At 43.9% G+C, this 14,639-nt stretch overlaps 1 protein-coding gene across 1 annotated transcript; it reads left to right on the plus strand.

The window, feature by feature from the left end:
• On the plus strand, nt 2,143-3,130 carry LOC8069128. The gene has a single exon (XM_002459531.2). It carries the CDS (start codon nt 2,297-2,299, stop codon nt 2,771-2,773), a length of 477 nt encoding a protein of 158 aa, XP_002459576.1. The 5' UTR covers nt 2,143-2,296; the 3' UTR covers nt 2,774-3,130.

Raw genomic sequence — 14,639 nt, forward strand, 5'->3', positions numbered from 1 at the left:
TCTGAAGGCAAATGCTTAGAGGTCATGAAACAATAAAGAGAGGCGGACCACAGGATAGAAGGAAACTACAAGGAGAGAGATCAAGAGGGGGTTTTTTGGCAACTTTAATTGGCACAACCACACAGGCAACTAGCGTTTGGGTTTTTGGACCTTTACTCAAGCGCAACCGTAGATCGAGGATCCATATGGTCACTTTTTTAGTTTGAGAAACCAAGTAAGAACTAACGGTAGATTGAGGGTCAAGATAATCATTTTTAAGTTCAAGGACCCAACTGAGAGTCCATAGAAAGTTTAAGGATCAAAAGTACATTTTACTCTTTTCATAATATAATGCCCTTTCAATGTTCATAATATTTTAGGACGGAGGAAGTAGTAGACTGCTGGCCTGTGTATATGAAATCTATGGTATAATAGCAAAACTAAATCAATATTATATATTCAATGCAAGCGTAACCAAAAGGCATAGATCCAGAAGAAATAGTCCACCTTTTCAAGGATCTTAGTGAATTATCTGGAAATCAACTTTTTATCAGGACATACATAATATGATATCAGAAGTTCATCATTGCAACTGATGTGTAGGAGGACACTGATAATTCTATAATACCAATGATGTTACTAAAATCTCACGAATCAATGAATTGATAGGATAGGTTTGTTTTAATTTGAGTGGGAATAACTTTGAATCTTATTTAGCGTTCATGTCTACACTTCCTTTCTATATATGAGATATACGTACATATGTCAACCATTTAATTTTACACTTCCGTAACTTTAATGGTGCTTAAATACGAACAAATCGTTTCAGATTTTTCTCCTGAACTCACTGTACCGACTCTGGAATACCATATCCCAAATTTATGACTGCCATTTGTTCAAAGCTGCCCGGTTATGGACAAGACGACGCTAGAAGCCACTCGGTTGAACTACTCTTTACACACTCCTGTTTCTAGTGAAGCAGACGCAAAAACCATGGAATCAGCCAAACCAAAGCCATAAAGCAGAATAAAGGCATTGTCTAATCCTGTTGCAAAAGACCTGCTTTTGCAAAAGGTCTTATAGAGAACCAAAACTAAAGTACCCTGCTGTCCTAGTACTTAATGGATCCATGTTGGGATGGTAAGTAGTTACACGTTCACTTCGTGTGTGTGTGTGTGTTTGTGTGTGCCTTTCTGATCTTTGGTTGAAAGATTCGAAAATTCTTTTCTTCGAGAGCAAACATTGGGCGTATTATAAGTTTGTATATGTCCATTGGACCTTTAGGTGGACATTTGTCACTAACTCTCTTGTTCTTTTGAGCTCATAGTACCACTAATTTTGCAGTATAGAAAGGTAAGATGACACAATCATGTAGGGAATCAGTTAGCTAGTTGATGTTTTATTTGCTCACTCGTATTTATTCTGCTTTAATTTCCTTTTTTTACAGACAGTCCTGGACTTAGGCATGCAGGAGCAAGTTTCGAAGAAATACTTAGGATATTAATTACGGCTGCGCTATAATATTAGAGGAGCCATAAATCGTGGCTTCTTCGAATTTTATATTTATTTTTTTAGGAGAACTGGAGGGGCCGAGGCCCCTACAGGATAAATTTTTCATATTTATTTTGCTAGGAGAGAGAGAAAATTAGGAGCAAGAGCCGTAAGAAGCTCTGGCAAATGCGTCCAAAATAATGTCAAACTAAATGGTGAGTAGGATGAACCTTCTCTACTAATCTATTTGTAGTAAGATTTATCTCAATAGAAAAGTTAGTTAGAGCACATTTGAAGCTTTTCCCCTCGTGATGCCACATCTTCCCCTTTTAACAATCTCCCCTCTCTCATTTTCTTTTGGTTCCACCATGGTAATTAGTCCCATCATCTTCTTTATTTAGTAAATAAAACAACCATGCACCATTTTTAGCCCAGCACTAAATGCACCATTAATTATGGTCATTATCACCTAATAAGCTCAACTTAATTAATCGCCACCCCCCCCCCCCCCCCCCACATCAACACATTTTTTCTTTTGCTATGGGCACCCACCACAACACACAACTCTGTGTCACAGTACTTTGTCCCTTGAGCCTCAAGCCTCCCAAAAAAAGTCATCCCCATCGAATCAATGGCCCCATATATATACACACACACACACACACCCTCCTCACTCACTCTCAATCGATCACATCCCTCATTCAATCAATTGTATACGTGTTGTGCCACACACCTTCCCTACCTCGTTGCAACTTCTTCCCAACCATCTACCTCTCTCTCTCTCTCTCTCTCTCTCTCTAATTTCTCTCTCATATGAGCAGAGCAGATGATGAGCTCTTCCTCCAGCAATAATAAGCAAGAAGGGCCCAAGCTATTCAGCTCGAGGATCCTCTCAAGGGATCGCTCGAGCGTGGCCAACGCGTCCTTCAGGGTATACTACAGCCTGGGCGCCGGCACCGTGCCGTTCCTGTGGGAGTCCAAGCCAGGCACGCCCAAGAGCTCCGCCACCCCGGCCGCCTTGGCCACCGCCGGCGCCAGGACGACGACCGTGCCGCCGATCTCGCCGCCGCCGTCCTACCAGCAGTCGGCGGTGTCCCAGTCGTCCAAGGCCAAGACCAAGTTCAGGCGGAGGCCAGTATCCTCTTGGCCTCCCGGAAGTTGGATCATCGGCTGGCTGAGGCGGTCACCACCGTCGTCGCCGCCGTCGGATCACCAGCGGCAACGCTGCCTTGCCCGCCGGGACGACCATGGCGTCGTCGACGGCGACGACCGGCAGTCGCGGCGTTCCAGCTTGTGCTTCTGAATTCTGATGAGCTGCCTGTGGATGATGGATTATATTTAGCTGTTGCACTACGTGCGGTGTTAATTGGGTGTTGTTAATTAGTTAGGATCGTCGTCGTCGTCAGAGTGTGGTACGTACGTGTTTGTGCAATTGGATTTTTCTTTTTAATGTTCTGGGTTCGTTGGACTCTTTCTCCCTTTCCACTTTTTTTTCCAGTGTCCAGCTTTATTTGCATATAGACACCTTATTTTAGTGTTCGGTACTTTGGTTGTTTTGAGTGTGAATAAGTGGGTATGCATGCATGCATGATTACTGTGTGTTGTGTTCTGTGTCTTTATGCACAATATAGAAAAATCAAGTAAATATGTATTTATGTTCCTTCAAAGATCAATACATGTATCCAAACACAGGCAAATAGAGTAAATTAAGCATTTTTCAGCAATACAATTAAACCAGATCAAGTTAGTACATGTGGTTATTTGCAGATAAAGTTGTTTTTAATCAATCTCACCTGGTAGGAATAATTGTAGTTCCACGAATATATGCTTGTTGGTTACTTCTTAACAAAAGCAAAAGAAAGAAATTAAAACAATCTGACATAAATCAGGATGCTTGACTTTTCTTTGTCAAGCTATATGTATACATTATGTTTCACTATCACTGATGGACCATAGGAAACCTATGGTTGTGCTCGGAAGTCCTACTTTCCTTGGCTGTTGCAGCGGCTACAGCTGTTTTGTGTTTAGATGGCACCTTCGTTCGTAAAAGAATGTAATTATTCAAATTTTGATGAGTTAAATAGTTTGAACTTTAACTATACTTATATAAAAAATACTTTGATACAAAATAAGTATCATTAAATTAGTTATAGAATATGTTTTTAAAATATTTGTTTTACAGACATAAATAGTAATAATATTTATTGTAAATTTAGACAAACTTGAGCTCAATTGACCGGCATTTGGGAGTGGTTGAAAGGTTGGTAGTGAGACGACCATTGCTGCAGAAAACTTAACCAAGGTGAGCAAAATAGCTTAACCGAGGTGGGCAAGCCAATCACTTCCATCAAAAGATCACGGTTAATCGGGCTTTAACAGAATACACACCCATCACCTATGCTAACGATGTCAATTGATTATCCTACTATTACTATTTTCTTCTATGAATCACAATACAGATATAAATGCTCATATACATATGCGCATATTCATGTACGACTATAGAGAATATCCAAGTTGTTGGAGTTGCTCTAAGTCTTAGCCGTATATTTCAGCTTATACATATTCATTGATCTCTTGTGGTCCTTTTTAGTTTGGTGGGCCATAACAATGCCAACTGCTGCACTTGTGCACTTGAAGTTGCGAGTCCAAGGATCAAAGTGGGCTTTGGGCCCGAAAATCAAACCTAAGGGCCGGCCCATCTTGTCTGGGCCACGAAAAGAGGAACAATAATGCTGTTGGGCTTGGGCTTACACAATTACAAGGACTTGTCTAGTGTCGTCTCTCACCAGTCACCACTGACCACCAACCACGCAGCCACGATCTCTGTCACCGGAGACGACGACTCCGGCCGGCGTCCGCATCCAATGACCGAGGAGGAGGGCATCCTCATCCTCCTCCGGCTCTACCATCTGCGCCGCGTTCTCCCTCTCCGCGAGCCTTTCGATAGAGACATGCATTATTCCTCCTGCGTGCACTAGTTGTTCGACGTATTGGCGCTACGGAGGCCCTGAGCCAGCGACCGGCGTCCTCGCCGGTTTGTACGGGAGCTGCGCAATCACGTAAGATTCCTGTTCATGTAGGCAATAGGACGCGGGGCTTGGCCTCTTGTTGTTCTTGCAAAGAGTCCATGTCTCATCTCACTAAAGTTCGTCGACAGGCACAAACTGAAGTGTCTGCGCATGTTAGAAAAATGCCTTTCCAAATTACAATCTACAACCGGTAGAAACACAGATTTAGCAAGATTGGTTTTCTTGCTTACATGAGATTAGCAACATTTGTCCGGCCTGTTTTGGCCTGTCCTTTTTGTTTCCTTGATGTGATAACTAGTGCCAGTCTTGCTAAACAGCAGACACCGACATTGCTACTTGCCAGAAGCATCAGACATGGACAACATTAATGCCATTATTGTTGAGAATCGCTGAACCAAAGCATACACATAGTCCCAACTTAAAAACAGATGAAATAAACAAGTCAGTTGTAAACAATAATCTGAAGACTTCAACTTCTTGTCTAATACTCAATTAAAGAATGTTGCACCTACCAACCGTGGGAACTCACCACACCCTCGCTTCTACACCTTTCCTGCTGCCGCCGAGTGCATCTTCCTGGCTTGCCTTAGCCTCCTTTATCCACAACTCCTGCAGTCTGCCAATCGTCGGCACTGCCCTTCATGGCTGAGGGTATGGAGGTTGTTATGGCCAGGCTGCTGGTGTAGATGTCGGAAATCCAAGCCGTGTTTGGTGCCATCGGCCACCAGCAGATCAAGGAGCAGAATGCTGCTCTTGATGCCTGGCTCTGCTGTTTCTGGTCGGCTGTCGAGAAGCAGTGAGCTGGAGTTCTGCAAGATGGTGGGTGAGGCACAAGCTCAAGATCTGCAAGATAAGGCGGTTCGAAAGCCCCATTTTGTCATGACACTGGGAGACATCCAGTGCCATGGTTGCTGCTGAATTCTTTGGTCGACATGAGGAGAAGAAAGAGGTTGTGAGTTGGTTGACATGGCCTGACCAAATCAATGAGGATGCTGAGGTTGTCTTTGTGAATCACTTGTCTATATTTTCGATAGTTGGAGTTGGTGGAATGGGGAAGACTACACTTGCCCAACTTGTCTTTGGTTTGAGCATTTGGGTATGGGTGTCTAATAATTTTGATGCAGCCACAGTAATTAGAATGATCCTAGAATCAATTGACAAGAAGAATCCCACTGTTGATGTATTGGAGATACTGCAGAGGATTCTCATACAGAAACACCGTTGTAAGGAGTTTTTACGTTTTTACTTGTTTGGATGGTATCTGGGAGGATGGCAGAAGAAATGAATGGGTAATGACTCCTCTGCAAACTGGGCAAAAAGGAAGCAAGATTTTGCGAGCAACCCGAATGCAGTCAGTAGTCTAGAAGCACAGTTGTTTATGAACCAGAGTTCTAAAATTGAATGGGTTAGATCAAGACAACAGTTAGGTTCTATTCAAAAGGCACACATTTGCTGGCAAGGCTCTTGAAGGATTTTCAGAGTTCCTCTTGACCAGAGAACAGATAGTAAAGAAAATGAGAGGTTGTCCCTTATTGACAAAAGTAGTTGCTGAGCATTTGAGAGACAATATGACACCTAGATACTGGAACCAGTAATTGAGCGAGGACATGCGGCATTTCCCGGGAAGTACAGATGAAATTGTTACACAGCTCTTAGGTTGAGTTGCCATCATTCGCCTGTGCATTTGCGAACTTGCTTTAGGTATTGCAGTATATTTCCGCCAGGCTATATGATTATGTAAAATAAACTAGTTAAAATGTGGATTGGTTCAGGATTGATCATGCAAACGACATATACAACCCAAAGTCCAGAGGATGTTAGAGAAGAGTACTTGGCTGAACTAACAAGAAAATCATTCTTTGATTTCAAGGAAAACTTACTCTGAACAATATTATATGATGCATAATTTGTTGCATGGATTGGCATGCTTTGCTTCCTGGGCGAATGTGTGAGCATAAAAGATCATTGTCATATATTGTTGCCTTTCATTTTGAGAAAGAAGGTATTAGGTTTTTCTAAGCTTTACCAGTTTCAATTTTTAATTTCAAGTGAGTTTTATACTACTGACATAACACTGAAGAAACTGAAGGAGGTTCTAGGACCAGAGGAACTGAAGTGTATTGGAAAACTTGGCTCTTGTGCTATGTATCCTTCTTTAATTGCTGCGCCTTCATGATTTACGAAATTTCCATGTTGGACCCAGAAAAAGTTATGATATATCTTCACTAAACTGCCTTCTCAAACTGGACTAGCTGTACATTATGTGATCATTTTGTGGCAATAACGGACCTGCTGGAACTTGGTAGGTGTTTTGCTGCAAGTTTTTCTGTAGCAGATGTCCTTTGTATCATTTCTATGTGGATTAGAAAATACATCTTTGATCTTGTAATGCTGCAAGTTGTGAGTGTGCCTTCTCCAGACATGTATCTGGTGAAGAACAGGGAGAGGGGGAGGATACCTGAGGATGTGGAAATGGAAAGGGATAACTTGGAGTCTCTGCCACCAAGCATCGGTGACCTCTGATGTCTGAATCTAACCCCCCCCCCCCCCACCCCCCACTCCCCCCCATCCCCCCAACCCACCCCCGAACTATGAGACAAACTATAGCTCTTCGGATCTTCCTTTATATGTTTGGTTGTCTAGCACATTTAGCCAGATTTTGTTAGAAACTTCAATTGTAAAGCACATTTAGTCAGTATGGAAAAGTACACGACGTATAGGATATGCAAAACTAATTTAGGTTAGAGCATCTCCAAAGGTTATGCATTTTTAGTTTTGCATTTGATGGAGTTTGCAAAGTTCCAAATAAAAATGGCAAGGATAAAAAAAAGGCGTGATCTCCAACGGTTTTGCATTTTCACTTGGCATTGAGGGAATTTTGGGCCCACACTTTTTTCCCCGGAAGGTTTTTTCCTTGGCGCGCGATTTTCTTCGTCGCCGGTAATTCTTTGCGCGTCGCGAGCCTTCGTATCGCGGCATTCCTCGCTCAGCCGTCGTCGCCCCGTCCAGTTCCTCGCGCGGCATCGTTTGGTCCTCACCCGTCATGAACCTCGCCCCGTCCTGATCCTCTGCGGCAAAGCTTCGCGACAAAACTTGGCGGTGCTTGCGCGTGGAGGAGTCGCACGGGTGGACGGAACGCAGCCCGAGTCAGGTAGGCATGGGGACGATCACGATTTGCAAAGTCTGGGGGGCTTGGCATATATGCCAAGTCTAGACCTTTAAATGCCAAGTTATGCAAATTGCAAAGTCTAAACGCAAAACCATTGGATGGCATATTTTAAGTTTTTTTTACAAATTAGTAAATGCAAAGTCTAAATGCAGAACCCTTGGAGATGCTCTTATAAACTTCTATGACATTAGATTATTGGAGGATTAATTTTTTGTGCAATGCTAGATTATTTTATTTCAACTGTAGTTCTTTTTAATTTATGCAGCAATGTATTATTGATTTTATAGTCCATATATGCTGTGCACCGTGATTTTTTTTTCAAACAATGGACTGTCCTATCTGTAAACCCTGGCTACGTCACTGAAATCAGGTACTAACTATAATAAGGATATATAGTAACGGCTAAAACATGCACTTTGGTATACGCTAGATGGTTGGGTGTAATAAAGCAAATATAGTCATTCAATTAAAAAATTATCGTACCTTCATTATTGAAACCTCTAGCGAACGATGTAACCTTCTTTATTTTCAGATTAATAAAGTGTACCAGATGGTTTCCCAAAAAAAAAAGCAAATATACGTACACTGCTGTCACTACAGGAAACAACTGCTTTGCCGAGTGCCGTAGACACTCGGCAAAGTGCTCTCGGCAAATATTTCGTCGGTAAAGGGTTCTTTGCCGAGTGCCTTTTATCGGACACTCGGCAAAGACTCCGGGAGCCCTCGGTAAAGAAAAGTTGCCGTGACGACGATTTCTGACTAACGGTTGCTTTGCCGAGTGTCCCTTGGGAGGGCACTTGGCAAAGAAATTATTATTTGTTTGAAAAATTCTTTGTCGAGTGCCATTCCCAGAGGCACTCGACAAAGAATTATCTTTTTTTAAAAAAAAAATTCTTTGCCGAGTGCCCTCCCTAGAGACACTCGGCAAAGAAATTATTTTTTTTAGAAATTCTTTGCCGAGTGCCCTCCCAGGAGACACTCGGCAAAGAAAAAAAAATATATTTTTTTAAAAAAAATCTTTGCCACATGTCACTTAAGGCTATGATAAAAAATTGAAAACATTTTACTAAAGTTGTTACGTACGATAGTTATAAACCTACACCTCTCACTTCATCTCACATGTGATCACATGGGAGGTGTAGGTTATAACTAACGTATGTGATAATTTTTGTGAAACATTCTCAAATTTTTATCATAGCGTCCACATGTGATGTAAAGACGTGTCACCAGATTTTAAGATTTTTGGACTTCATTTATAATTTATATAATTAAAATACATTTCTTCCGCAACTTTGTCGCCATGTTTCGTGTATAAGACGTTTGAAATTTCGGACGTGCTCCTGGCAATGTCGTCAAACTATAATAGTATCGTGAATATCATTTTTCCAATCATCAAATTCCATAATACGATGCACCTGTAGTTCAATATTGTATTTTTGGAAAAAATACATTTAAACGAAATAAATTAAAGATATACAGGAAATATATTGAGAATTATGCCAAATTTTAACATACGCTTCGAAACAAAGTGGAAAGTCCGTAGAAAAAGTTTGGAGGAAAAAAAATAAAAAATAAAAAAAGCTTTGTCGAGTGCCTTCCCCTGGCGCTCGGCAAAGGTTGACGGTGTGTACCACCGTCTCCTTTTGCCAAGTGCAATGGTTTGCCGAGTGTCTGGCACTCGGCAAAGGGCATCTTTGCTGAGTGCCAAATTGTGCCGAGCGTCAGGCACTCAGCAAAGATGCCTTGCTAAGTGCGGCACTCGGCAAAGAGGCTCTTTGCCGAGTGTCCGAGTTTTGACACTCGGCAAAGCATATAGCACTCGGCAAAGTTCCGGTTTCCTAGTTCATAATCAATAGATAAATAAGTGTTTGTTCAAAAAAAAAAAGTCGATCCTTTGAGCACAGATTTGCATTCAACCCTCGTGAATAGAAAACTAGTAACCTCAGCATATAAATATGGCCTGAATTCCTAAAAACACACACAAGATGACCTGGACGACGTACACATAGCAAAGCGTGTATATAGTTGGACAGTAAGGATGATCATATCAGTAGTGTGGTCTTCTATGTGTGTCGACGTCGCTCCACGTGGATCTCGTTTAGCATCACAACAAGAGCCATGATGAACACATAGTCGACATTTGGGAACACGGTCACACTGAACCTGCTCTTCCCAAGCACCGTACGGTGACGGCGAATCTGCATGCAGCAAGCCAAGCAAAACCAAATTATAAAAAAAATGCATGGTGGGCCTCTCATTAGCAATAATTCTGCTCTTAATTAGTTTGTTAGTTCATTTATTTATGGAAGCCATTAAGATATATACGGATAGATTGATTTTCCTTTTCACCTGAGCAATTACGGTGTTGGAGTTGCCAAGGTAAATGTCGGCCGATCCCTCGTAGAAGGTACACTTGATCCTGAAATCGCAGACCTCCTTGGCTCTGTTGGACGCCAGGAATATGTCCATCTGCGTCCGCACCGCACCTGGACAATCGTGGATTTCTTGGCGGTGAAGAGCAGCTCGCCTCCGCCATGGCCATGGCCATGGCCATCCCCTCTGAACGCTTCCCATTCTCCGTACAACCCGCTAAATGCCTGCAGAAGACGAGACGACGACGACGACGACACTGATCGATTCCAATGTTAGAGTAATTGGGCCAGGCCCATTCTAATAATTCAATAAAACTTCAAAGGCACACAATTAGTGTTAGGTGCAAAAGTGATTAGTACCAAATGGACTAATCACTAGCAAGGCAATCAACTTAAATACAGAGCGTTGGGATGCTCTAATAGACAAGATGAGGAGGAAACCGGGAAGCCACACGCGCGCGCCGCCGCCGCCGCCCGGAAACCCTAGCCGCCGCCAGCTGCTCAACAGCCAACTCCCAACCACTTTGTCCAGGTTCATCCCCCGGACAGGATAACGGGTGGGAGCCGACAGGGGCGCGACTATATAAAGGCCCCTGTCTGCACACTAGGGTTTCATCCCTTGTGTGTCCATCTCTCCTCTCCAGCCGCCACCTCCATTTTGAGCTCGAGCTGCTGTGCTGCATCTCCGACCAGAGTCTCTGCGAGTACAGAGGACTCTGGTAGCTGGCCTCCGGAACTTCTCCCGTCAAGCGTACTCTGCTCGGGGTAGGCGGGAAATTAAGTTTTTGGGGAGCACCTTCCGGTGCGACTGCTTCCTGTTGTCCCAACGAGACTGTGTCGTCAACTGCTGCTGTAATGGCTGTCGGCACCAGAAGTACCCCTGCTGCCGGGAATGACGTCACCAACGACAACACCGTAGGAGGCGGTGGCGACGTCAACATGACTGGTGGCTCACTTTCCGCGGGTACCTTTCATCCCTTGTGTGTCCATCTCTCCTCTCCAGCCGCCACTTCCATTTTGAGCTCGAGTTGCTGTGCTGCATCTCCGACCAGAGCCTCTGCGAGTACAGAGGACTCTGGTAGCAGGCCTTCGGAACTTCTCCCGTCAAGCGTACTCTGCTCGGGGTAGGCGGGAAATTAAGTTTTTGGGGAGCACCTTCCGGTGCGACTGCTTTCTGTTGTCCCAACGAGACTGCGACTGCTTCACCTTCGTCAACTGCTGCTGTAATGGCTGTCGGCACCAGAAGTACCCCTGCTGCCGGGATTGACGTCACCAACGACAACACCGTAGGAGGCGGTGGCGACGTCATGTTGACTGGTGGCTCAATTTCCGCGGGTACCGGAAGTGCCACGCTAGGGTATAATGCTAATACTCTCTATGCGCTTTATTTTGTTACTGTAATCCTATTACTTCACATAAAATGTTTTGCTGGAAGTAGTAGAAGTAGCAGATATGAAGCTGTCGTTTGTATGATACTTGTGTCAGTATATTGGTTATCGTTTTTATGGAATAATGTATGGTGTAAAATGACTAAATATCCAACAATCCAAAAACTTAATAGGTCATTTTCATCTGCTAGCTTTGCTGCATCCATGAGGCCACCACCTTTAAAGGATGGTGGATCCAACTATAAGATATGGCGATCCCGTTGCACGTTATGGCTTACCGCTATGCGCTGTGAGCATGCTGTCAGGGGAAGGCGCACGGAACCGCCTCTTTCTCCTGAGGAAGAGAGCAAGTTCTGTGACACTATGCCAAAACAGCACAAAGGAGACACCTCATCTAGTGACTCAGAATTAAAACACGTCACTAATAAAACATTAGTGACGCGGGTGAACGACACACGTCACTAGTAAGTTGTTGCCGATGCCCAAAATGCAAGACGCGTCACTAATAACGAGATACTGGTGACTCGTCCGAAGTAAATGCGTCACTGATAATAGAAGTGACGCGCTTTAACTTGGCGCGTCACTGATATAGATACATATTAGTGACTCTTCCCATCAAAACGCGTCACTATTAGTAGCAGTGACGTATTTTACGTAGACGCGTCACTGATATGGAGAGATATCAGTGACTCTTCCCAAAAAATGTGTCACTGTTAATAAAAGTGACATGTACTATCTAGACGCGTCACTCATATTTATAAATATCAGTGACTCTTGTTGTTGAGCCGCGTCACTGATGACCTGGCCGGAAATATCAGCGAATCGTTGACTTCCTGCTACACAACCAGACGCCGCCGCTCTCTGCTGTGGACGAGAGACGGGCGATGGTTCTCTCGATCTGTCGTCGCTCTCTCCAGTAGGTCCTGTGAAGAGCACCAGATCCTCTGGCCACTGCAGCAACAGCCACACACCCCTGTTACCGATGCCCTTGATTTGCCTTCGCGCCGTCGCCCATCAAAACCAGGAGCTGCAGATGATGAGGAGGGACGCCACCCGGCCCAGGGCTAGCAGAGCCTACCGCACGAGAGGCAGCAAGGCCTAGAGGTCATGTCCTCTCTGTAGCCGTGCAAGGCGCCGCCGCTCATCGGCACACCCTGCCTCTTCATCGCCATCGCCTGTCTCAAGCACAGGTTACAGCACAGCTTTCTCCCATCCCCATTCCCTCTCTCCAATTAGTGTCTAAAATTTAGTCTTTTGGACTATTTTTGTTGGGATGGATTAGACATGGTGTGGTGAGGCACTGGCTAAATTTCAATTGTTTTCGTTTTCAAAGTTTCCTTGCAAAATAGATGGTAGGTGTGCTCTCAGATCATGGAAATTTTATTTTACTGTCTTTTGGTTTATCAGTTATAAAATGGAGGGTTTGCATTGCTCGATATTCCGCCTCAAAATTGTCTCATAGCATATTTAGTACTACTGAGCACTGTATCCTGCAAAACTGATTGAATTGTTGTTGCGGTTCTGCAAAACAAAATTCAAACATGGAAGAATTAGTTCATTTTATTTAATTTCATACTTTTGTAGATATGGAGGATCGAAGCTGGATGTCGCTTCACAATCGTACATGTCCTGAGTATTTAGATGGGCTGAAATCATTCATAAGCGTTGCAGAGGTGGATATGCTGAATCAGCACAAGACAGCTATGTGGTGTCCATGTATTGATTGTGAAAATGAAAAGCAGTACTCAAGTTCACTATCAGTCTATGGCCACCTGGTCATGCGAGGATTCATGCAAGATTACAGATATTGGAACAAGCATGGAGAAGAAGGAGTTAATGATCGAGTCTTGCAAGATGGTTGTATGGACCAGGGATTCTCTTCTAACCCTGGTCAGGATGATGGAACTCATGCTGCTAGTCAGGACAATGAGGAAGGACCCTCTTGCAGCACGGATCTTAGTGATGATGAGATAGAAGATATTAGTGCCAATTATGTCCAAATGGCAGAGAATGTCGAGGAGATGGTGCGTGATGCCATGGGGTTTGATGAGTTTACTGAGGCAGAGTTGAAGAAGTTGAAAAGGCTGGTGGCAGATATGAAGATGCCGCTCTATCTCAGTTGCAAGGCTAACTATACAAAGTTGTTTGTTACTCTCAAGCTTCTCCAGTTGAAGGCGACACATCATTGGACTGATCGGAGCTTTGATGAATTGCTAGATCTATTAGGGGACATACTGCCTGAGAGGAATGAGTTACCCAAGACCACATATGAGGCCAAGCAGATTGTTTGCCCTATGGGATTGGAGGTTGAGAAAATCCATGCTTGTAAGAATGACTGCATCCTCTTCCGTGGCGATAATGCTGATCTAACTGAATGCCCTGAGTGTGGGACCTCTCGATACAAACGAAGAAATGATGGGGGTGATGATGACAAGAGACATGGAGCTCCTCGGAAGGTGGCATGGTACTTTCCTATAATTCCCCGTCTAAAGCGTTTGTTTGCAACTGCTAAGGATGCACAATTGTTGAGCTGGCACAAGGAGGGACGCAAGATTGATGATTACCTACGGCATCCAGCAGATGCTATTCAGTGGCGCATCATCGATTCTAAGTATGGATCATTTAAAGATGAGCCAAGGAACATTCGCTTTGCACTGAGCACGGATGGCATGAACCCATTCGGAAACATGAGTAGCTCACATAGTGTCTGGCCAGTGTTGTTGTCTATATACAACATTCCACCGTGGTTGTGTAACAAGAGGAAATACATGATGATGCCACTTTTGATCTCAGGTCCGCTTCAGCCAGGGAATGACATCGATGTGTATCTAAGGCCGGTTGTGGATGAGCTCAAGATGTTTTGGTCAGACGGTGTTAAGGTATATGATGGGTTCAAGCGAGAGTCATTCAAGGTGCATGCCATGGTCTTAAGCACCATCACTGATGTTCCAGGACACCGTTGCTTATCTGGGCAGTCTAAAGGGGATAAAGATTGCTTTCAATGCTTAGATGACACTGCGTCTCTTTGGCTAAACAATTCAAAGAAGAGGGTGTACATTAGGCATCGTCGTTTCCTTCCTCGAACCCATCCTTACCGGCGCATGAAATGCCAGTTTGATGGCACGATTGAGATAGGATCTGCTCCAAGGCATTTCACTGGGCGTGATGTTTATGACCAGGTAAAGGATGTCAATGTCACATTAGGGAA

The sequence above is a fragment of the Sorghum bicolor genome, chromosome 2 (genome assembly GCF_000003195.3).
Source record: "Sorghum bicolor cultivar BTx623 chromosome 2, Sorghum_bicolor_NCBIv3, whole genome shotgun sequence".
In the NCBI taxonomy this organism is placed as follows: Eukaryota; Viridiplantae; Streptophyta; class Magnoliopsida; order Poales; family Poaceae; genus Sorghum; species Sorghum bicolor.